Source organism: Cucurbita pepo, chromosome LG17 (assembly GCF_002806865.2).
Source record: "Cucurbita pepo subsp. pepo cultivar mu-cu-16 chromosome LG17, ASM280686v2, whole genome shotgun sequence".
Classification (NCBI taxonomy): Eukaryota; Viridiplantae; Streptophyta; class Magnoliopsida; order Cucurbitales; family Cucurbitaceae; genus Cucurbita; species Cucurbita pepo.
In genome coordinates, this window is record NC_036654.1 from 6,333,759 (window position 1) to 6,355,551 (window position 21,793).

At 36.6% G+C, this 21,793-nt stretch overlaps 5 protein-coding genes and 1 non-coding gene across 11 annotated transcripts; 4 read left to right on the forward strand and 2 right to left on the reverse strand.

Annotated features, from left to right (window-relative positions):
* Positions 1–1,190: 1,190 nt before the first annotated feature.
* Positions 1,191–4,595, reverse strand: LOC111779089 (OTU domain-containing protein 6B). Of its 4 annotated transcripts, none has more exons than XM_023659152.1 (3): positions 4,381–4,595; positions 2,911–3,000; positions 1,191–2,286 (listed from the first exon to the last, which is right to left on the reverse strand). In XM_023659152.1, exons 2-3 carry the CDS (start codon positions 2,994–2,996, stop codon positions 1,428–1,430), a joined length of 945 nt encoding a protein of 314 aa, XP_023514920.1. In that variant the 5' UTR covers positions 2,997–3,000; positions 4,381–4,595; the 3' UTR covers positions 1,191–1,427. The 4 variants fall into 4 exon arrangements, with proteins under 4 accessions (XP_023514920.1, XP_023514918.1, XP_023514917.1 ...); XM_023659150.1 differs by having other exon boundaries at positions 1,191–2,388; positions 4,381–4,589; XM_023659149.1 differs by lacking the exon at positions 4,381–4,595 and adding an exon at positions 4,155–4,369 and having other exon boundaries at positions 1,191–2,388.
* A 574-nt stretch (positions 4,596–5,169) lies between these two features.
* Positions 5,170–11,315, forward strand: LOC111778947 (monothiol glutaredoxin-S11-like). 3 transcript variants are annotated; one of them, XM_023658959.1, is made up of 4 exons: positions 5,170–5,560; positions 5,792–5,903; positions 6,386–6,548; positions 10,044–11,315. In XM_023658959.1, the coding sequence occupies exon 4, from the start codon at positions 10,820–10,822 to the stop codon at positions 11,132–11,134; it is 315 nt and encodes a 104-aa protein (XP_023514727.1). In that variant the 5' UTR covers positions 5,170–5,560; positions 5,792–5,903; positions 6,386–6,548; positions 10,044–10,819; the 3' UTR covers positions 11,135–11,315. The 3 variants fall into 3 exon arrangements, with proteins under 3 accessions (XP_023514727.1, XP_023514729.1, XP_023514728.1); XM_023658961.1 differs by lacking the exon at positions 6,386–6,548; XM_023658960.1 differs by lacking the exons at positions 5,170–5,560; positions 5,792–5,903; positions 6,386–6,548 and adding an exon at positions 9,321–9,399.
* On the forward strand, positions 6,555–9,198 carry LOC111778948 (glutaredoxin-C11-like). The gene has a single exon (XM_023658962.1). It carries the CDS (start codon positions 7,585–7,587, stop codon positions 7,891–7,893), a length of 309 nt encoding a protein of 102 aa, XP_023514730.1. The 5' UTR covers positions 6,555–7,584; the 3' UTR covers positions 7,894–9,198.
* A 4,085-nt stretch (positions 11,316–15,400) lies between the features above and the next one.
* Positions 15,401–19,318, forward strand: LOC111778149 (E3 ubiquitin-protein ligase MIEL1). Its single transcript, XM_023657817.1, has 12 exons — positions 15,401–15,517; positions 15,612–15,699; positions 15,820–15,876; positions 15,994–16,026; positions 16,125–16,202; positions 16,312–16,355; positions 16,449–16,489; positions 17,477–17,559; positions 17,642–17,733; positions 17,928–17,997; positions 18,721–18,759; positions 18,840–19,318. Exons 1-12 carry the CDS (start codon positions 15,450–15,452, stop codon positions 18,960–18,962), a joined length of 816 nt encoding a protein of 271 aa, XP_023513585.1. The 5' UTR covers positions 15,401–15,449; the 3' UTR covers positions 18,963–19,318.
* Positions 19,319–19,871: 553 nt separating this feature from the next.
* On the reverse strand, positions 19,872–21,409 carry LOC111778962 (CASP-like protein 1E1). The gene is made up of 2 exons (XM_023658977.1): positions 20,825–21,409; positions 19,872–20,402 (listed from the first exon to the last, which is right to left on the reverse strand). Exons 1-2 carry the CDS (start codon positions 21,058–21,060, stop codon positions 20,063–20,065), a joined length of 576 nt encoding a protein of 191 aa, XP_023514745.1. The 5' UTR covers positions 21,061–21,409; the 3' UTR covers positions 19,872–20,062.
* Positions 21,410–21,664: 255 nt separating this feature from the next.
* Positions 21,665–21,748, forward strand: TRNAL-CAA. The gene has a single exon. It is a non-coding gene; the product is annotated as a tRNA-Leu (tRNA).
* The last annotated feature ends 45 nt before the right edge of the window (positions 21,749–21,793 follow it).

A 21,793-nucleotide genomic window follows, 5' to 3' on the forward strand; every position in this document is an offset into this window, starting at 1 on the left:
AGCAGATAAATGCGCGCGGATTTTCAAATGTGTAAAAATTTAGTCCATAAACTTTAGCAAATAACAACTTAGCCTTTATATTAAAGTTTAGTTCACATTTGATGAGATTTCTTATTTATGTAGATTGATAAATTGAGTTGAGATTAGATATGTTCATAATGGCGAAATTATTATATAGTAAAAATTGATGCTTCATTTCGATAGGTTTTTTTACTTGTTACAAATTTGGAAGTACAAGAACTATATTATTACGTACAAAAGAACTAAATAGTTACTTTATAGGGACCCAAATATGTTCTAACCTTACCGTTCTGATGATCATGCTCGGTGTACTAGTTGACTTTAAATTGAAACAAACACTCAGCCAAGGGAGGGGTTACCAAATAATATTTAGGTGAGGGGACATTAGTTGCCCTTAAATTGCCTCTTGTTCCATTGAAAGGGCAAATGAAAATAGTCTGCAAATCTATGAGCAAAAAATGATGAAAGAACAATAATAATGAGATTAGGAATAACAAAAATTTCCAATTAAGGTATGGAATCTTCTTTGACGAGAGTTAGCCTCTCTCTACTGGCCAAGTGCTACTCTACTTTGATGTGAACATTTGTAACTTATATTATATTCTTCCCCTCAAGTCTTGAGATAAGATATGTTTTCTTTAGCTTTTTTTTTATGAACAACAGTATCAACAACATCAATGACCTATAATATGAATGATTAAGAGATTCCGTTGTTTCACATCTTTCATATTTGCAAATCTATCGATTCGTTTCAAAACATTTGAGCACTAAAATTAAAAGATAGCAAATGTTCTTCTTCAAGAGTGCTTTTACTGATACTTTAGATATCTTCACCTACAAAATCAAACAATTCGAGGGTAGATCATAAATAAACATTTTAAGATCTGATTGAAAAAACATTGATATTGAAACAATAATTTATTTGATTACAAACTAGCCTAATACAATGTAGGTATGTAAGTTAACATGAACCTAACTTAGCGATAAGAAAATTTTATATCAAGGAGAGTGTTAGATCCTACATTAGTTGGAGAGAAGAACAAAACATTCCTACATTTCTTATAAGGGTGTAGAAACTTCTCCCTAATAAACGCGTTTTAAAATCGTGAGACTGACAACGATACGTAACAAGCTAAAACATACCATATCAGAGAGCATAGAGCAAACAATAAGAGAAAAGTGGCCCAATAAAAAACAACAAAATAGCACATGGAATAGTTGTAACTAAAATAACTTGCTTCAGCTAATTGAAGAAATGTGAGGAACGCTAAATATCTATGGAAGGAAACAAAAAGAACATTTTTAGCCAGACCTCTTGTCCTTTAGGTGTAGACTCGAGGCTCAAATGATATTGCAGAATAAATGCCAAAGTGGCCCTTCATGAGCGACATGATATGCCCCATTGGTCATACAGGAACCACAGAATTGTAGTGCTCCCCAAGTCCAAAGGCATGCTTATGGTATGACAGCCTAATACTCGAGTTTAGTACGCCGTCTGATTTGTACTCCTTTCCCATTTCCACATCAGGGAAGGATCCTGAAAATATCATGATATGTTTTTTAAGGCAATGGGTTAAAGCACCAAGTTCCAGCTGCCCTCCCCATGCCGCTGTGGATTCAACTTCCTTGCAGTAATTTTCAAACCTTTCGGACAGCGATTCGTTTGAATTACCTTCGACGACATTTTCCGAGAGGAAAAATGGCATGTAATCGGTCGAATGGTCTCTCATGTAAGCCGCTACCATTTGACGAAGTTCTTGGTAATTGTATGGAGATGAACCTCCTGATAGGAAGTCCATCTGGTTTTCGACTGCTCTGTAGAGGCAATGCCCATCTGGCTTGATTTCATTAACAGTCAAACCAAGAGGTCCAAGCTTCTTTTCCAATTGTTCATTCTCGATCATTCTATCACTCACAATGTTACTCTGCTCCTCTTCAATTCTTCTGTCTCTTGCTGCTTCTTGTTGAGCCCTCTTCTCCCTCCGTTTTGTGCTTTTGCTTGGCTTTGAATGGTCGGATTGAGCTGTCATCGATACGCCAGCCACGGCCTTCACTAGGTTGTCGAGATTGCTTCGTTCATTTCCATTACTGCTACTATAGCCTAAGAACGCAAGTTCTTCATTATGTTTCTTTTTTAGCTTCGCAGAAAGTTGAGATATCTCTTCCTCCACCTGTTTTTTCTTCAATTTTTGTTCAGCTTTGCTACCTCTAGCTGCAGCCTTTTTAAGTTCCATTTCTTTATTCTGCAACTGTGATATCTCTTTCCTGCATGCAGATACAGTTATTGAAAAATAAAAATTCAACAAGCAATACAGACACAAAACGTTAATGATACCCTCCTCATTCGATTGAAGTCGCGGTGGTAAACTGCAAAAGTAACTAATACCACCAATTGTACCAAAGGCATCAGTAAGTACACACGCTCATATTGTAGTAATTATATGGATTATACTAAAAGCTTTCGTTCGGAGGTGATTGAACATGGAAAAATATGCATATTTTAAGCATCTAAAGTTGAAATGGTTTGAGTCTGTCGCTCCTGATAGACTTAAAGAGCACAAAAATCTAGTATTTGTAAGATTACAAGAATCAAGTTGAGGAACCGGATCTTGAAATGTTTTTAATACATTGCCCCCCCTAGATGACTAATATCTTAAAGTTCTAATGAACATTTTAAAACTTCATGAAAATCAAGCTGAACCTATATATCAAGTAACCAACTCTTTGTGGGGTGAAAACAAACAAAAGTATACATATTTTTCTAATTCAATTACATTAAACAACAGTGGCAGCAAACACTGAAACAACAGGCTATACTCGAAACTGAGGGGAAAAAAAATGATAGAAAAGAAGCCAAGATGCAAGGCGAAGTGTCAAATTTCTATTTACCTGTGCCTAGAAAGCATTTCATCACGAGTTTCATGATTCTCTTGAGATACTTTATCTGTGATAGTTTCAGATGATGCGTCCTCCATATTCCTGATATAAAAGCCAGAAACAGAATACGTAACTCATCAAAAGCTTCAATTCAACTTCTCTAGTTAAAGAGCTGATTAGTCTAAAAAATATTACTTCAACAAATGAATTCTCCTCACAATTTATCAGCATGAATTTAATATTATTAGTACTCATAAATGTGGAAATTGATGCCTTGTATGGGGGGGGAATCGTTGATGGATTTTCTTCGTAATGTAATTAAGAACTAAAAACTTGTGGGAAGCAGGGCCGGTTAAGAATTAACAATTGATGAACCGCTCCTTTGATGTTATGAATATTTCCCTCAACATTGCTCACAAAGCAAATTGGAGAAGTACCAATTAGAAACTGTTTCAATTTGAAATTATAGTGCGCTGAAGTTACAACCATTCCCTAGTTCCTACAGAGAAGCCGCCAATGAAGTATAGCTTACAGAGAAGCTGTTGAAGGCTAGCAAGTAAAAAAGGCAACACAACATTTTAGATAGCATATAACTCCAAGTAGGAAGAACTAATAACTAATCACAACTCTCTATAGAATAGTTTGAGGCATTTCAGGTCTATCTGACGTAGACAACGACATGATTTTTTCGAAACGTTATATTCTTTTGAATACAATCATAAATCATAAGACAATACATCATGAGAGCCACATCGTTAAGGGCTGACTTTAATTACCAATCTCAAATCCCCTCCCCTCCCACTTAACAAAATGAATAACCACTCTCACTCGCCCCTTCCCATATTATTTAGAGCGAAAATCTTCAGCAAAGCCTTAAAATACTTCCATACGGACAAATATAATTGAAGCCAAGAAAATGTTCTGGAACCAGAAGATAAATAAACACTAGGAACAAAGATTCATGGATTCCAACGTCAACGTCTTTAGACTTTCAATAAGGATTTATGAAATCCAAGTACAGGTAAAGAGACTTCAGGAGAATGGGATTAAGCTAAAATCCCACGAGTTTCTTGATCTTGACACTAAATGGAGTGGAGTTCGTTGTTTTGAGATTGTCGAGATAGGGGCAAGTTAGTCAGTCAGATGCTTAAGAAGAGTACAATATGTCCTTCAATGAACAATCTAATGAAATAAAACAGCAACCAATCAATTTCTCAAACCAGCGGCATCATGATCTAAAGAATGTCTTATCATACCTTTCTAACATGCCGTAAAACTACAACCACGATCAAGAACCGACTCCAAATATTAGAGGCAAAACTCATTTCGTCAATTTCCACTAACATTGCCAACAGCCAACCAAAATACCAAAACATGAAAATAAAAATTCAAATTTCCCTCTGTTTTGAGACAGAGACGCCAGGGATTGGGAGACTGTAATTAGAAACAAATCACATAATGGATTCAGAAGCCAAACTTTACCTCGACAACTATCTTCTCCTCCAAGATTAACTGAATTAACGACCCACACGAAGCTTCCTTCTTCGGCTATCAACAAATTCCCGTCAAAATCGAATACGAAGCGCAGTGCATCAACAGCTAGGGCAAGCCCGCACAGAAGAACAAAGGAAGAAGAAACGGAACTGAGATACCTAGGGCATTGGGGACGAGACGAACCAAGACAAATGTCTCTTCACCTTGAAGTGAGACTGAGCACAATTGTTAAACATTCGCCTTAGAGTTCGAGAATAATACGAAAATGCCACTGGTAATTGAAGGCTCGGTTTGGTGGACCGACCGATCGGTTCGGTGGAACCGACCGTCTTTATGAAAGGAACCCGAAAATTCTTGGTTCGGTTGGGTCGGGTCAATTAATGACTTTCTACGGTTTAACCGAGTTTTTTCATTTTTTTTTATATATTTTTTTAAAAAAATATTCTTTTTACTCAACAATTTTCGTTTTTCAAATAATGTTTATTAAAAATATAAAATATTTTAATAAATCCAATAGTCACGAATATAATATAATTCACTACCGAGATAATTTTTAAAAAAATATTTTATTTATCTACAATATATTAATAATTAATTTTTCATAAAATTCAAATATTAAATATTTATGAATAAAACTTCGAATATTAAATATTTTTAATTTTTATTAATAATTGTAAAATTTATTAAAAATTGACAATCTTGACCTTTTATAGTAATTTTAATGCAATATTCTAAAAGGATTTATATAATGCTTTATTCTAGAACAAATAACTGAAACGGAATCGACAAATATATTTCATACCGATCAAATCAATTCCAACAGTTCCTCAACTTTTTGTTTCTTTCGGCTTGCATCTTCGATCATAACTTGACATATTTCTGATCGATCGAATCAATTTCAGGAGTTCTTTTTCCTTCGGTTTGCATCATAATTGGATAAATCGTTGAAGTTTCTTCCGTCTTTTGATCGTTAGATGCAAATTCTCTTGAACATAGAACAAGGCGGTGAAAGAGATCGAAGTTTTTGGAGCATGACAAGACAACGCCGCATCTTTGTTAATGGACTATTCATTTCGTTAGCGCTCTCGAGTTTTGATCTCTCAGTTATATGTCTGCATAATTTAAATGGAATCTCTCAACGCGAAGAAGATTCGCGTCATATTAATCCGTGAGTAAATAAGCAATTTCCCTTACATCTGCTCTGTATGGATGAATTTTCTTCGTTTTTTTGACGGATTTCAGAAACTTAACGATTAGGAGAGTGATTTATTGAATTTGTTGATTTTGACGGCGACTTCTTGGCACTGTTCTTTAATATTGAGATTCGCGTTCCCCGAACATGTATATATATAACTGTTGGAAGCTGACTTATCTAGCTTTACGTTATTCGTTGTATCAGGATGAGGATATGCACAGCCTATGCGTAACGCATCCAGATAATTGTGTGAGATAGGTTGTTTGGGGGCTTTTTCATTTCATGAATGGATTCAACTCAACGAACTGCAAGCAATGTATGTTGACTTAGAAGACTATTGTTGAGAATATATTAAATCATGAAGTTTTCGATAGAATGTAAACTCAGATTTTGGAGCTTTAGCTCAAATTTCTGGGATGTTATTTACTCCTGAATTGGCTGTCTCTTGATTCGATCTAATATCAGCTTCGTATTTGATGAGTGGTGCAATGCTGAAAGTGCAGTGAATAATAAAATATGCCTCGGAATTGTTTGACAATATATATATATATATATATAGAGAGAGAGAGAGAGAGAGAGAGAGAGATGATTAAATTTTCCCTAGCTTAATTTTTAAGCTTTAGATGTGGCGATGCTTTGGTAAAAGTTGAGTTCTCTAAGAGAGAGATTTGGAGATCATGTTGTTTTTTACTTAACCAATGGTTGCTTTGACCACAGTGACATTTAAGAATTCCCTATCTTAAATGATAGCAGCAAACAAATAGAATATTCTCATCTTGGAATTTTCATGCCTTTCAGATCATATAGAACAAAGATGAAGATGCATTGATAGCTAAGATTCTATAGTTGAAATCTAGAGGGTATGAAAAGTGGGTGTGGTGGTTAATTGAAATGCTGGCCTTATCCTCAACTCATGACAAGAAAAAAGTTGCAGCAGAATCTTAATGAGGGAGAATCAATGGTAATGGTGACCCTTGCTTTTAATATACCAGTGAAAGTTTCTTCATATCTTACCGGAAATAAACATCTTGATGCCTTTAAAGTTAGTTTGATGGAGATATGAAAGAATCTGTCCTAGTTTCTTCATTTCAGTTATATATTTTTGTGTCCTTCTACGGTGTTCTGATCCATATGTTTATGTGGACCAACAAATACAGTGATGGAAATGAACTGGCTAAATCTTATTAATCTCCACATCAGCTGAGGTGTAGAATTCACTGTATTGTTCAAGTTGCAGCCTTCTCCAATATGAATTTATGCTACTTCCTCTTAGATTTGTTCCTTTCCTACTAGTTTCAAGTATGAATTTGAATCAGGGTCGTCATTGTTCTGAAATTAATAGACCAAAGTCCAATCCTTCTTTTAAAGGGCTGAGACTTTCCCATCAATGATGACTGTATAAGTTTCTATGGATTTTTTTGACTTATAATAAATGGAATTCTATTTCCATATCTTGTGCTCAAGATTTCCCTACTTCTAGTTATGAAATCTTTGATATTCTTGACGGCTGATCCTATCACCCCAGTTGGCTAAATAAAATGCTTTCTGGTAATGTTTTGTGTGTGGTGTATCTTATTGATTCTAACTGCAAAATGGTTTTACATAGATTGAAGGACACGTCTTTAGATTTATCATTACACATTAAGTGATGCCATATGCAAATCATCGATAAGGCCCATTTTCCTTATCCAAACAACTATCTGAAGGAACTTGCCTTTTCTATCCATTTACTTGTGTCTTCCAATTTGTTTTGATTAAATAATTAAATCCACCATCCGTTCACCAGCCTTTATAAATACATTCGTTTATGCAAAGTCACCATATCAAAGCCTAAGCAAACATACAACCTTACTTCCGCAGCTTCTTGTTCCTTGCTCTTCTACAAACCTTTGGCTTTTCTCTTTTCCTCCTTTTGTGAGTATAACTGCTGCCATTTTACTTATCTTTGAATATTTGGCATAAAAATCTTTGGAAGGAAGAAGAGCGATTGAATATTAATGGATAGATTGAGAAATTTGGCATCACAGAAAGCAGTAGTGATTTTTTCCAAGAGATCATGCTACATATGCCATAGCATTCAGACACTTTTTTATGAGCTTGGTGCGAGCCCTGCAGTTCACGAGCTTGATCATGAAGCAAATGGGCGAGAAGTTGATCGGGCTCTTAAAAGTCTAGGGTGCAACCCCTCTGTTCCAGCTGTGTTCATAGGAGGAAAGTTTATAGGCTCAGCAAAAGATGTTATTTCTCTCCATGTTAATGGGGATCTGAAACAAATGCTGATAGATGCGAAGGCCATCTGGTTGTAGTGCTACAAAAAGCAAAACCTGATGGCTCTGTCTTTGTTTCCTTTTGTAGTTTTTCCTCCCTACCTTTATTTTGGTGAAGGGCTCGTACAAACTGTTGTAAGAAGGCTCTGATAGATATTCAGTTTGCTTACCGAATGCCAGGATAACTTTATAAAATGAAGCCATAATCACCGTGCAACATCTAAATGCCTGGATAAATTTTCCTAGAATTCAATTCTTCTTTCATCTTCATGCATTACAAAGAAAATAACAAATACCAAGTAGACATTAAATGTTGGCTCCAGTATGTCCGCTACACTGTCTATGTAGGATTAGCCTTTATCGACTGAAGTAGAAAAAAACATGGACCGATTTTGTTCTGAAAAGTGAATAATAAGCTAGGACAGCAGCATGAGACGTTTTTGTGTGTAAAGCTGGTACTTGTTTATTTTCAAGTCTACCATTGATAAAAAAGTCGGAAGATGCACCACTGAGGAATTATGTACTTGCGAAGGAAATCTCCCCTTGCAAATTGAATTTTCTTCTGTTTGGAATTATCATTAGTTGTCATGTGTGGCTGATGTTCCACCTTTGTCCAGGTGCTCTCTTTCTTTTTCGTTCGGTTTCAATCATGAGTTGCCCAATAGGGAGACGGTAGACGTTCGGACTCTCCTAAGATTTTGAGTTCAAGTCAGGGAAGAGGGATTTTCATTGCTGGAGTCTTAGTCCATCTGAGGGCTATTCTTGTAGTTCATTCTTCCATTGGTTGTTGGATTCCTCTCCTCCTCGTGAGCGATATTTTCTCCTTTATCGAAAGTGAAAGTTCCAAAGAAAATTAAGTTCTTCATTTGGTAGATTATCCATGAAAAGGTGAACACCCTTGATAGACTTGTGAGGAAGTTTCTTTCATTGGTTGGTTCATTTTGTTACATTCTTTGTCGAAAGGTGGAGGGATACTTGGATCATATCTTGTGGAGTTGTGATTTTGCATTGTTTGTCTAAGATTTTTTTCTTTCAGGTGTTTGGTTTTCAGTGTGTCAGACAAAGATGTTGTACAGAGATAATCGAGCAGTTCCTCCTCCTTCCTTTTCGAGAGAAGGGGAGGTTTTTGTGTCAAGCTGCTGTGTGCCTTGGTGTGGGGTCTTTGAGGTGAAAGGAATGTATAACCTTTAGAGGAGTTTAGAGGGACTCTTTGAGATGTTGTCCCTTATTGAGGTTCTATATTTCTCTTTGAGCGTCAGTAACGCGTATTTTTTTTAATTACTCTTCATATCTTGTTTTACTGGATTGGAGTCTCGTACTTTAATGGGATTTTCTTTTGTGGACTTATTTTTTTCTATGCCCTTGAATTCTTTCATTTTTTTCTGAATGAAAGTTGGTTATTGTCTATATATATATAAAACTTGTCGACTGTTGTTCTTTTCATTATATCTTCATACTGCTGCCAGACTGATAAGCTGCTTGTACACATCATGTTACTTAATTATGAGGAAGGCATGTTGATAAAGACGTGCATCTAATTGCCAGGTGAAAATCAGATGTTGTATATGAAATACATACCCAAATCATTTTTGGCTTTACAAATTGAGTCTCAGAGCATTACTTTTGTTGGATAAACTATGGTTGGGTTAATTTTATCAATCACTGCATAACATTTTGGATTTAGCTAGTTAGATTCTTTACAGCAGGGAAAACCTAGTGATTCTGTAACCTTTATGCCTGCCATGAACTTTTTATACATTTTGAGCCCAAACCAACTCAGGAGATGCAAATTCAGTTACTGTAGAGAATTATGCTTTATTGTTCAGCCAACGTGAGCATCGTTCAACTGGTTAAAAACATACATCATCGACCAAAAAGTTAAAAAGGCTTTTGGTTGAGATTTAACTCCCCACCCTTGTTGTCCAACTCAAAAAAAAAATAGTTATGCTTTATTGTTCAATGTCATAAAATGGCAAGCATGTGAGGTTTATCTAAAGTATCAATAGAGGGTGTCAGTATTCGCTCCCAAGAACAGGATATACTCTGTTGATAGTCATGTGCTTAGTTATATACTAGAAATTACATTGGCAAAGGCTTCATGAAGCTATAATTTTTCAAAGAAGAACTCTGTCGATTGAATATAGGGGGAAAGTTCCAACTTTCAATTTATATATCTGTGTGCTCACCAGGCTTTGGAGCACAGCCCTGTTAGATTAATGAAGCTTGGCAAGCTTATATGCAAGAAGGAATCATACAAGTTGGTGGACAGAATACGAAGAACTACAACCATTGAAGTCTTTCTGCTCAAGGATTCAAAGAAGGTGATTGGAAGAATCTGGTATTTATTGACTGACATTACAGAACTTGTTACTTTGTTTTCATTGTTTCTTGATATCTATATTCTCATTTCCACAAACTCTGCAAAGTAGAAGACACGGTTATTGTTTTTACACGTCAGACAATGATTGATAGGATTAATATCACATTTTGGTTATGTTACTAATAAAGTGCGATTAAATTATGATCTTACATATCAAATGGTTAATTATTCGTATTTCAGCATAATAAAATAGTCATGCCCACTGAATTAAAAGACCTTTCAACTTGTCCAGCCTGTTGGAAACGGTAATTTTTAAAGTTTCTTTTATTAGTTTGAGCATCTAAGTAAAGTGAACGTTCCTTTTTAGAAAAAGGCAGCATTCCTTATGTTGTCCCTATAAATAGTCTTGCATGAGAGCTCAAACTCATATAACAAGAAGCTTCGATATTAGTTTCCTCTTGCACAATTTCCCTTCTTAATATTTAAAGCCTGTATAACAATATTTAGACCAAATTTGTATAAATTTGGTCCAAAAAGGTTATAAGGTTTTAAACGAACTTGAAAGAAACCTTAGATATATCAAGTGTACGTTTGTTTCTTGGCTTCATTTCATTTGCTAGGAAAACTCTATCGTACTAAGAAGCCATGGATAAGGTTAAGAGGTTGGTTGCAGAGAGGAGTGTGGTCATATTCAGCAAGAGCTCATGCTGCCTATCCTATGCAGTTAAAATTCTATTGGGGGAACTTGGATTCAATCCTTTCGTGTATGAGATTGATCAAGACCCTGATTGCAGGGAAATAGAGAAAGCTCTCATGAGGCTTGGCTGCAGTGCACCAGTACCAGCTGTGTTCATTGGTGGAAAGCTTATTGGATCCACGAATGAAATCATGTCGCTCCACCTTAGCGGTGATCTGACCAAAATGCTGGTGCAAAGTCGTGCTTTGAACAACAAATACTAAATCTAACCAAATTATTCACTATTCTGTTGGAGAAGGAAAACGATAATAAGTTGGCACAAGTCTATTAGTGAATAGTTTATGTGATGCTATGCGTCATGAATTATGTAGCAATTGTTTAGCGATGTAGTATGTAATACGTTTGTTATTGTTAATGAAGCTGCCTCCTATTTTCTTGTGTTGATATTTTCCCAGTTGGGCTCTGAACGCTTTCTTTAATATGCATCCAAAACTCAGCTGAATTCTTCTTTCCTAATTTGTTTTATCATATTACTAACTTTTTGCGACTAATCCTTCCTCATCAGACTCTCTGAGAACTAAAGTAGCTGGAAAATCTGCCTGCAAGTATCAAAGCATAGTCGACCCCAGGTACGATTACTTGTGACTATACCTTCAATGCTTTAGAGATTTTGACTCGATCTTAGTATTCAAGTGCCTATAAGCTCTACTAGCATCGACCCCAGGTATGACTACTTGTGACTATACCTTCAATGCTTTAGAGATTTTGACTCGGTCCGAGTATTCAAGTGTATGTAAGCTCTACTAGTATCGACCCTAATTATGACTACTTGTGACTATACCTTCAATGCTTTAGAGATTTTGACTCGGTCCAAGTATTCAAGTGCCTATAAGCTCTACTAGCATCGACCCCAGGTATGACTACTTGTGACTATACCTTCAATGCTTTAGAGATTTTGACTCGGTCCGAGTATTCAAGTGTATGTAAGCTCTACTAGTATCGACCCTAATTATGACTACTTGTGACTATACCTTCAATGCTTTAGAGATTTTGACTCGGTCCAAGTATTCAAGTGCCTATAAGCTCTACTAGCATCGACCCCAGGTATGACTACTTGTGACTATACCTTCAATGCTTTAGAGATTTTGACTCGGTCCGAGTATTCAAGTGTCTGTAAGCTCTACTAGCATTGATCGCTATCGTTAAATTAGGATGCTCCATTAATCAGATACAATATTCTAGTCAAAGAACCAGTTGGACTACTTGTTGGGTCTTGGTATTTTATTAAGAATATATTGTTTAGGAACAAAATAATGTGAAATATAATGATCGGTAAAACCAACTTTTACATAAAAAAAAATGTTGTTCTCAGATAATTCTTCATAATGATCCTCCCCATGTTAATGCAAAAGTTGAAGGAAGAAATTCTAAACTTTTCCGGCATGTGGGGCTGGGATTCTTCAACTTTTTTCATATTATAGGCATCACATTCCATTCGTTATAATGTTTATTCTCTTTTGATTTGTGCCTTCTTCTTATGTCTGTGATACTCCTCCCTTCAGCAGTCGGTATCATTACCATAGATTTTGTGCAGGCTTAACCTTTGATGCGAATGCCATATATAGTTCGTGATGATCAGGTGAGCATCTCCACGACACACAGCCTTTACACAGGTACTTCTCTTTCTCAATTATAAAGAATATTGTTCATATCAGTTTTTTACCAGTTTTTTAGTAGTAAAATGTGAGTTTAGTGACCTTGACGATCTGGTTTAGTCATGTTCTTTTTACTATTTACTGTCTATGCGGATCGATAGAAGAAAGGTTGTTGAAAAGCTCGTAGCTATTTTGCATAAACTTTTATAGGATGGTCAAAGCAATTTGTGCAAATAGGTAATGGAGAGTATTGTATTTGGATGAGTTCTTATCTACATCAAGTCGATAGATGAAAGACTACTTTAATAACAGAAGCGGCCGAATTTGAGAGAGCCACTTCTGGAAGCACTCGATGGTAACCAAAGCATCAACAACATAGAACAAGGAATGAGTNTTTTTTTTTTTTTTTTTTTTTTTTTTAATGTAAAGTTCATGATTGAAATAAAAAGTAGGGGAGTAAATTAGTAATTTATTAATAATATTAATATTATTTGTTGTTTTTTATAATTGGGAAATTGAGCCACTCTTTGTAATATGCTATGATGAATGGCTAGTTTCTTTCAACATATAAAGTCATCTTTTTTTCAAAGTCACATGATAAATAGAATTTTGAATGGGCATAAGAACCTTAAATATTAACCTGTCAGCCACTCCAAATTCCACTTGTCCAAAAAAAAAGTGCTTACAGAATAATTAAGTTCATAATCAAATTTTATGAACAATTAAAACATATTAATGCATACCTATGCTATAATATATATATATATATATAAAAGGTATGTACTAGTAAAGATACCGGCAGTCTACCCAGGGTTCCAACCTCAATGGTTAGCAATTAAACACGAGGGTTGCGTTCGTTGCGGGATTTAACCCAAAACCTTACGGCACGAGCTTATGACAATCATGCACCACCTGTATCCGCGTTCTTGAAGGCACTCCTCTTTGCACCATCTGTGTCCGCGTTCTTGAAGGCACTCCTCTCTGCACCACCTTGCGTGCGTTCTCGAAGGCACTCCTCTCTTTCAAGAGGATTCGCGACATGTCAAGACCGAATAAAGTTCTTCCCTTGGCATGGAATTAAACCACATGCTCTACACCTCGTGCGGGCCCATCAATTCGTTTGAGTTTCATTATTGCGAACGTACTCTTCCGGCCGGAGTTTTTCCCATTTAGACAGAAAAAGGAGAAGTGAACAACATTTTTTTTACCCGTGAGATGGATGGGGCCCAGGACAAGATTATAGTCACGGTCCCGCCCTGAGACTCTAATTCGTTCGTTTCATGGCCTCCACTACATAACCAGGCTCTTGCCTTTAACCAGGAAGTTGAGAATTTGGCAAGATGTATCGATTCATTTACATAGAAACTTCTTAGAAGGGAAAGAAATAAAGCAATAAACAGAGAATTCAAAAACCTGCTATAGCCGCCGGGATCCATGGTCAATTCCGGCGGAAATTCGATACTCGTCTTTGATCTTCCCAAGCATTTCTATATAAATGCATACAATTACTCGTTTCTTCGATTCTCTTCCCTCTCTCAAACAATACTCAAAGAAAATTAATGGCAGCGATTAAAGCCCTACTTTCCATAGCTCTTATCGCTCTTCTCTTGTTCTTCGAATCTCTTCCAATCTCCGCCGCCGTTCACCGCGGGGCTTCCACTTCTCTTGCCGGAATGCTTCGCCGGAACATCGCACAGACGACGGCGGATCATCGTCAAGTTACAGAGAAGAAGTTCAACGTTCATATCAAAAGGAGGATGCGGATGCGACCTGTGCTAATTGGCCGCCCTAAGACATCGACGGCGAATCGGAGCCGAGAAGCGTTCTGTGGCGTTGGATCTATGCTGTGTATCTTCGTTCTTTGGGGATTGTTCTTGTAAATCATCCGTTTCTGTAAAACTTGGATTCATTTTTTTCATTTCATTTTATTTATATTTATACGATAAAAATTCAGTTTTTATTTTTTATTTTTTATTTTTTATAATTATTATTTTATTTTAAATTTGTTTATTCTCTTGTTCACAATGACTTTGGGTGTAATTAAGCCTCGAGATTATTTGTTAAATTATATTTAAAGTGATTGATAATATCAATTCTAAACACATTTTAATAAAAAAAATAAAAATTCCTCTCCGTTCGAGGGAGTCGCATGAAAAAAACCGACACATCGATTTAACGTGCATGCGCACATGCACCTAATTCTTCCCAAACTCGAGCTAAATGACTTCCACCATAGTTTTTGTTCTTTTCTTGACGTCTCTATTCTTCTTGGTCGGAATATTCTTCAGACGGTAGATCATCATCATCAAGTTGCTAAAATCAATGGTCGATACCTTTTCGAACAAAAGATCAAATCACAGCGGGCTCGATTATCTGTAGTGGGAGCTCAAGCTCCAAGCCTGTCAATGGCGAATTGGAGCTGAACGTCGTCGTTTGGGATGACGTTTGTGTTGTGTCATTGTATTGTTCTTGGTTTGCTTATGTGAGAGTTCGATTGTTCACTTCTCGATTTTTTTGAGCTCTACTTATTGGTATGGATTTTAGGATTTTGTATCGGGTTTTGTGGGGTTAATTAATTTAAAATTATAAATTTTATTTAATTATTTTTTTAATTAAGTCCAAATTCAAATATTTACTGTACAATTTTATCATCTACTATGAAGTCTTTGTAACATGATTAAAGAGATTTCGGGTTCTCGATAGGTTCTCGTGTGCTCGTCGAGTCTAACGAGAAGCTTCGGTAAGCACTTTGACATATCTATTTAACCTACGGGGTTAATGTTATTTTCCATAAAATAATATTTTATTAAGTCCCATGAGATTATAAAATAAAATAAAAAGGGAAAAATCCTTAATAAAACAATTTCAAGCTCTGTAACTATTCTCGAACCAAACCAGAGAGAACGAACAGGGTCGGTCTCCAATGGAACAAGACGACTGCCCTGTGCCCCAATCTGCCGGGAGAGAAGATTTCGGGAAATTGCAGCACGGGTACCAATTTCTTTCCTTCATGAGGCGGCCTTGGCCTTCTTCTTCTTGTTCATCTTCGTTTTCGTCATCAGTAACTTCTTTCGATTTGAATTAGATGCGAGCATTATAGAAGACGATGCAGAATCCGAGCCCCGTGCTGCGACGGAATCTTTACCTGTCGTCATTGCCACAACGAGGCCATGGTATTTCTCTCTCCTTTCTGCGTTGTGTGTGCGTGTGAGAGAGGCGTGTAATAAGGAATTGTGTATATGTTGTTGAACTGGAGCTTTCAGCTGAATTTATGAAATTTTCATTGGTTTTAGAGCTCGCTGAGCAATCCGAAGGACCGCCACGAACTTGTTCGACAGGACGTTAGACAAGTCTGTTTGTACGCTGTTCTATTGATTTTTTTTTTCGGTTAAATTGTTGATTGTAACACATCGTGTAAAGGACGTCATAATAGGATTTGATTGATTTTGTTGGATTTGATGCTTTAGGTGGTTTGCTTGATTTGCAACACAGAGCAAGAGGTTTGGGGGTTTCTTTCCTTTTCTTTTTGGATAATTTCATTCTTTGTGTTTATATGTTCTTGTTTATGTATTAAACGTTTGAATTTGGTGCATTTTAGGCCGTCAGGGTTTGTCGCAACTGTAATGTGAATATGGGAGAATACTTTTGCGACATCTGCAAATTCTACGATGATGATGTAGGAAAAGTTTCCATCAATCTGTTTCCCTTTATTTAGGAACTGATTTTGAATTTTGAAGTGTGGAACTGAATTATCTGGATGCTAATAGTTTCTGTTGTGTATGTAGACCAAGAAGAAGCAGTTTCATTGTGATGCTTGTGGTATCTGTAGGTAAGGGTGCAATTTTCCGGTTCTAATTCTAATGTAAACTCAGCTTTCTGTGTTAAGTTTCTAAATAAGTGTTCTTTGTAATATGATTTTCAGAGTTGGTGGTCGTGAAAACTTCTTTCACTGTGAAAAGTGTGGTATGTTATTCAACTCTCTTGATGATTCGTTATAACTTTGTCTTGTGTTGTAACTTCTTTTACTACAAGCAATTACTATAAGTTATTTGCTTATGATACCTTCAGGGTTAGTGCAACTAATTCACTGCCTCTTAAGGTCTTTTTGTCCCTTTGTTTTTGGAGAAGTTATTTGATGAGACCTTTCACAATGCAACCGATAAGTTTGTGTGAGATCCCACATCGGTTGGAGGGGATGGAAACCTCTCCCTAACAGACACGTTTTAAAACCTTGAAGGAAAGCCCGAAAGGAAAATCCAAAAAGGATAATATTTACTAGTCGTGGACAGTTTGCCCTTTTGGATGTGTGAGAGGGAATTTTTTTTAAGACAATATTTAATAACACATTTAGAGCTCATCCAACCATTATAACAAACTAAAAGCTAACCTCACCACTGAACAAGTTTTGGAATTGCAAATTGGAAAGACAACTACACATCTATCTCCTTTAGGGCACAAGTGAAATGAGTTAGCTATAGGTGTCGGTTGCTCTGGTGTAGATCTGTTGACTGACATGAGCTGAGATCATTCTGATAGAACCTCATGCAAGCAAGCCATTGATCCTCAACCAATCAGAAAGGATTGAACTAGCTTGTACTTGGTAACTTCAAAAAGAAGCTAATCATAAGTTCCATTATCAAATGAAACCATGTTGTTCACCTTCTCCTTTTGCTTACCCTTGCCCCCATTTCTTCTTCTGCTGCTGCTTCCTCCTTGTTCGGCGCCACAAGATCTGATTTGAGCATTTGAGTGAAGGAGTTGCAAAGGTTTTGGCTTGAACAAAGACGTGCGAGAGAGAGATTATAAAAGTATTTCATTTTTGTATCCAATAACTTATTTTTGGATCTACATCTTACAGTTATTAAGAGGTGGCCTCATTGAATAATTTGTTCTATTTTTGTGTTTGTGAGGTGGGTCGATAGGGAGATTAACATTTTGTTATAAGTACAGGATCTTGCTATTCCACCCCGCTGCGCGATAACCACATGTGTGTTGAGAACTCTATGAAAAGTTTTTGTCCCATCTGTTATGAGGTTTGTGCTTTTAGATTGCGTATTTTCCCAGGAAGGTACAATCTTAACTGTTCTCTTCTAACAACTTTATTGATGCTTGCAGTTTCTTTTTGACTCAATTAAAGACACAACTGTTATGCCTTGTGGTCACACAATACATTTGGAGTGCTTCAGAGAGATGGAATCACAGAATCAGTACTTGAATTCTCAACTCAACATCCAGTTTCTGAATATACTAAAATATTTCTAAAAACTTTGCAAATACAAAATACAACTCTATTATATCCATTGTCTTTATTCTCAAACCAAACAGGTTCTAAGCTTCCTGTTTTGAATTACATTGAGATTTCCAGTTCTCTTATTCTAATGTAGTAATATTTGCCTCTCAGATACCGTTGTCCTATCTGCTCCAAGACAGTTATGGACATGTCTGCAAGCTGGGCATTGCTGAAAATGGAGGTGTGTAACACTTAGTTCAGTCATGATAAAAATGAAATGTAGAAGGAAATTAGAGAACTGTCGTTTTAATTCTTAGAGAGGTTTCCCCAGTTAGTGAACACGATAGAACCGGTGGCTTCACATAAATTTTAGCAACCTTAGAGATTAGAATCTGTATCTTATCATTGTACATTGTACCCCCACTCTTCAACCTTCTGACTGATTTTTTTCATTTTTTTTCTTTTTGTCGTGATGTATGATTACATGTATTGGTCTGTTCGTTAGAAAGTTGGTGGTTGCAGACTTATTATCTTAATAGAAATCTGACTGGAGTGATTGTCTGTTAGAAAGAAAATGAGTGTAGATTCAAGGTTTTAGTTATGCATTTCAGTTGAATTGCGAGAGAGGGATTGAGAGGCAAGATGAAAGAAGCAGTCCATGAGAGCTTAATACTTTCTGTTTCGGTTTGACTTGCTCTGTTTACGACTTTAAATTTTGTCCTTTTCCATTTGCCCATTACCCGTTACCCAGTTGATATTTATGGTAAAATCGATCCTGTTGAATACTAAACTTTTCGGGTCACCGAGTGGTGGTTCTTTATATTTGTAAAGACATGTTTCTTCTGTCATATTTCAGTGTTGATATTCCGAAGTTTCTTTGGTTTCTTAATTGTGTTTACTGTACCGTAGACCTTTGGCATTGCATATTATCTTAAATTTTAAATTCTATTCTATCTTTTTCTAGATTGACTGCACACCGATGCCTGAGGAATACAGCCATGAGGTAGTTGCTTATCTGCTTGTTTACGTTACCACACTGCATTTCAGAAATCGTCTAACTTAATCAACTACCGGGTTAAACAGGTATCGATTCTCTGCAACGACTGTAGCCATACGAGCAATGTCCGTTTTCACATTTTGGGACACAAGTGCAGTCAGTGCAATTCATTCAATACTAGGAGGATTTCTACTGTAGAAGGTCAATGAAAACTAAAGGTAAGCAAGAAAAATGGGGGCTCTCTTGATTTAACCATTAGGTTCTGTTCAAAGTTCGATTGTTCGAGTCATTTGATCCATTTAGAAGTTCGATTGTTCGAGTCATTTGATCCATTTAGAAGTTCGATTGTTCGAGTCATTTGATCCATTTAGGAAGGCAACCTGTTTTGTTCAGAGGCCGGCTATGATTGGTTTATACCCTTAATCAGACATGTGGAAAGTCTAATAGTGCAACATAAAGTTAAATAGTTGGATCTTCTATAGGAAGAGTCTCAGATTCTTTTCATTGTATCATTTAGTATTTATCTTGCAAAAAAATATATACATCATATTAGATACATTACGCAGATGTGAATTTAACATAAATCTCAACATATTTGATACCTGAATTTCAGTAAATTAGGAAATAGGTTGATGATTGTTCATTTAAGAGGATATAGTCAAGGAGATGGATGATAAAGTGCTTTTAACTCTACTGATAGTTCGTTCGGATGCTGAGTAAACTCGTAGGATATTAAATCTTAGGTAAGTGTGGCCACCATGGATTGAAGAACTCGTTCCCTCTGAACCTTTTATTATTCCCATTGCTCTTCTTGACCATTGGGCTGATCCTTGGTTGTGTCTTGCAATCAATATTAAACTCAACCAACCAATACATGTTTTAGTTTGATATTAAATGATTCGTTATGCATTTGTGCCTAGTATATGAGGGGTACGTGAACAAGGGAAGTTTGATATCATTTTCGTTCGGTAACTACAGAAAGGGAGAGTTCCCAGCCCTCTTGAATGTTAGCTTGTAACGGGTGTTCTTCACCCGATTCTATATTCTCACAAGTAAATAAACTTTCGATACATGACAAATTTACACGAGTAGGTTCGAATGGAGAATTGAAACAAAACTTGTTGGAATGTGCATAACATTCTTAGTGCTGTGTTTGGAGTTAGTAACATAAAATTAAAAGTTTAGAAAGCTAAGTACAGACCAACCGGACGATGAACATAGAAATGTTAGGTATGTTTATAATTTCACTCTAGGTTGAAACGAATCCAGTCAAACCACCAAAAACGAGCCCATAGTCAATCTCCTAATTTCATTTCTTGTAAAGATTCAAAGCAGAAAGCACAACCAAACAAAGAAACATGACAGAACCAGCAATGGAGATAACAAGTGCAGCTGTGAAGTGGTGACAGTACCCTTCAAAGAAACCACAGACTTTTATCCATTGCATATGTGAGTTCCCAGCTCGACCGATGACTCCAATGGCTGCAGCAGCACCATCGGCAGAGAACAATAGCCCTACCATGATCAGGTCAAAGGTCATGAGCAACATCCATTTCATTGGATTGTCTTTGTAACCTTTGGTCGCCACCGAGTACACCAACGACACAGCTGCATACGCACATGCTATACAATTCGACACCACAAAGTACCTATGCGAAAGAAAATTATGAAACGTGACCATAAAACAATCGAAAAGCAAAGAGAAAACAGTTTTGGAACGTAAATGAGGTTGAATAACACATAAAAGGAGATGATGAAGGCTCGCAGCGGGTTTTAACCAAATAGAAAGTCTACGAGGCTAAACTATAATCATAATAAGTCGACAAAAACACAGCTCAACTAACATAAAACATACAACATATGCTCTCGATCAAGAGGTTGAACCTTCAAATCTTCTACCCACGTAATAACAAAAGAACTCAGGCATTTGTTGAGTGTATCCATGAAACAAAATGATCAAGAACAATTGAATTACAGCGAAAACTTTCATTCAGGCATTTTATCAAACACCATGAAGGCACCTCCAAAAGCCAGAGATATCATAAACAGAGAGAGAGAAATGAAAGCTCACTTAAAAGCAGACAAGTATTGCCACTTAGCAGAAGCATAAAAATGGATAGGAGGCAAGCTTTTGATGAGCGTAACAGAGATAATCTTCGACTCATTATCAGCGCCAACAACAACAGCAGCAACCAAAGTGAAAACCAGACCCAAAAATCTCAGAACCGCATCAAACGGCCATCTCAGTCTCCTTCTTCCACTCTCCAAAGCTTTAATATTGCTTCCCACGCCATTCATCTGCTGCATCTTTCAGCAAGAAGAAGCACGAGCTTTTCAACCAGAGAAGGGAGCAGCATTTGGAGTGAACAAAAAATGGAGAAATTCAAAGCAGAAAGTTGGGGAAAATATTTACTCGCATTTAATGCCTCAGACAGAAATAAATGCCAAGAAGTGGGCAGCCTACAAGTTTTCCGACACATTAAAGGGGGCACGATCCACCCGACACAAAAAGTTCGTAAACGTGTTTACGGGTCATTTGAAACGTGTTTAGGCATCTAACAATAGTCCTTCCGCAGGTTCACTTATGGAAATCTTGTTACGAATTCTGATAAAGTTCAATGGACTGTCCACGTCGTCATCTGGCTAACCCTTGCTCAGGCATAGTTCACCATCTTTCGAGTCCCGACAGACATTCTCACACTCAAACCCTTCTCAAAAGATCAAGGTTGGTCGGTGGTGCAACCCACAAAGGGACCCCACCGATCAACTTCCTTGTACCGGGTTGATGGTGACATGTCTAATTTACTAAAAGCTTTGCCATATATGCTCAATAAACGTATATTTATTTAATTTTGAATTTTGTGACTTAATATATATATTATATTTATTTTAAAAGTTTATTAGCAAGAATGTCAGGATGGCCGAGTGGTCTAAGGCGCCAGACTCAAGTTCTGGTCTTCGAGAGAGGGCGTGGGTTCAAATCCCACTTCTGACAAGTTTTTTTTTCCAATTTAAAAATAATACTAAACTGAAACGTGTC

Excerpts from the sequence above, each read along its gene's own strand:
- LOC111779089 (XM_023659149.1), bottom strand. Across the intron at positions 2,389-2,910 it reads GAAATGCTTTCTAGGCACAG|TTTACCACCGCGACTTCAAT; the intron begins GTAAATAGAAAT and ends TTACTTTTGCAG.
- LOC111778948 (XM_023658962.1), top strand. The coding sequence starts at position 7,585 with ATGGATAGATTGAGAAATTTGGCATCACAGAAAGCAGTAGTGATTTTT.
- LOC111778947 (XM_023658959.1), top strand. The coding sequence starts at position 10,820 with ATGGATAAGGTTAAGAGGTTGGTTGCAGAGAGGAGTGTGGTCATATTC.
- LOC111778149 (XM_023657817.1), top strand. The coding sequence starts at position 15,450 with ATGGAACAAGACGACTGCCCTGTGCCCCAATCTGCCGGGAGAGAAGAT. Across the intron at positions 17,560-17,641 it reads TTTGTCCCATCTGTTATGAG|TTTCTTTTTGACTCAATTAA; the intron begins GTTTGTGCTTTT and ends TGATGCTTGCAG. Across the intron at positions 17,998-18,720 it reads GGGCATTGCTGAAAATGGAG|ATTGACTGCACACCGATGCC; the intron begins GTGTGTAACACT and ends ATCTTTTTCTAG.
- LOC111778962 (XM_023658977.1), bottom strand. The coding sequence starts at position 21,060 with ATGCAGCAGATGAATGGCGTGGGAAGCAATATTAAAGCTTTGGAGAGT. Across the intron at positions 20,403-20,824 it reads CAATACTTGTCTGCTTTTAA|GTACTTTGTGGTGTCGAATT; the intron begins GTGAGCTTTCAT and ends TCTTTCGCATAG.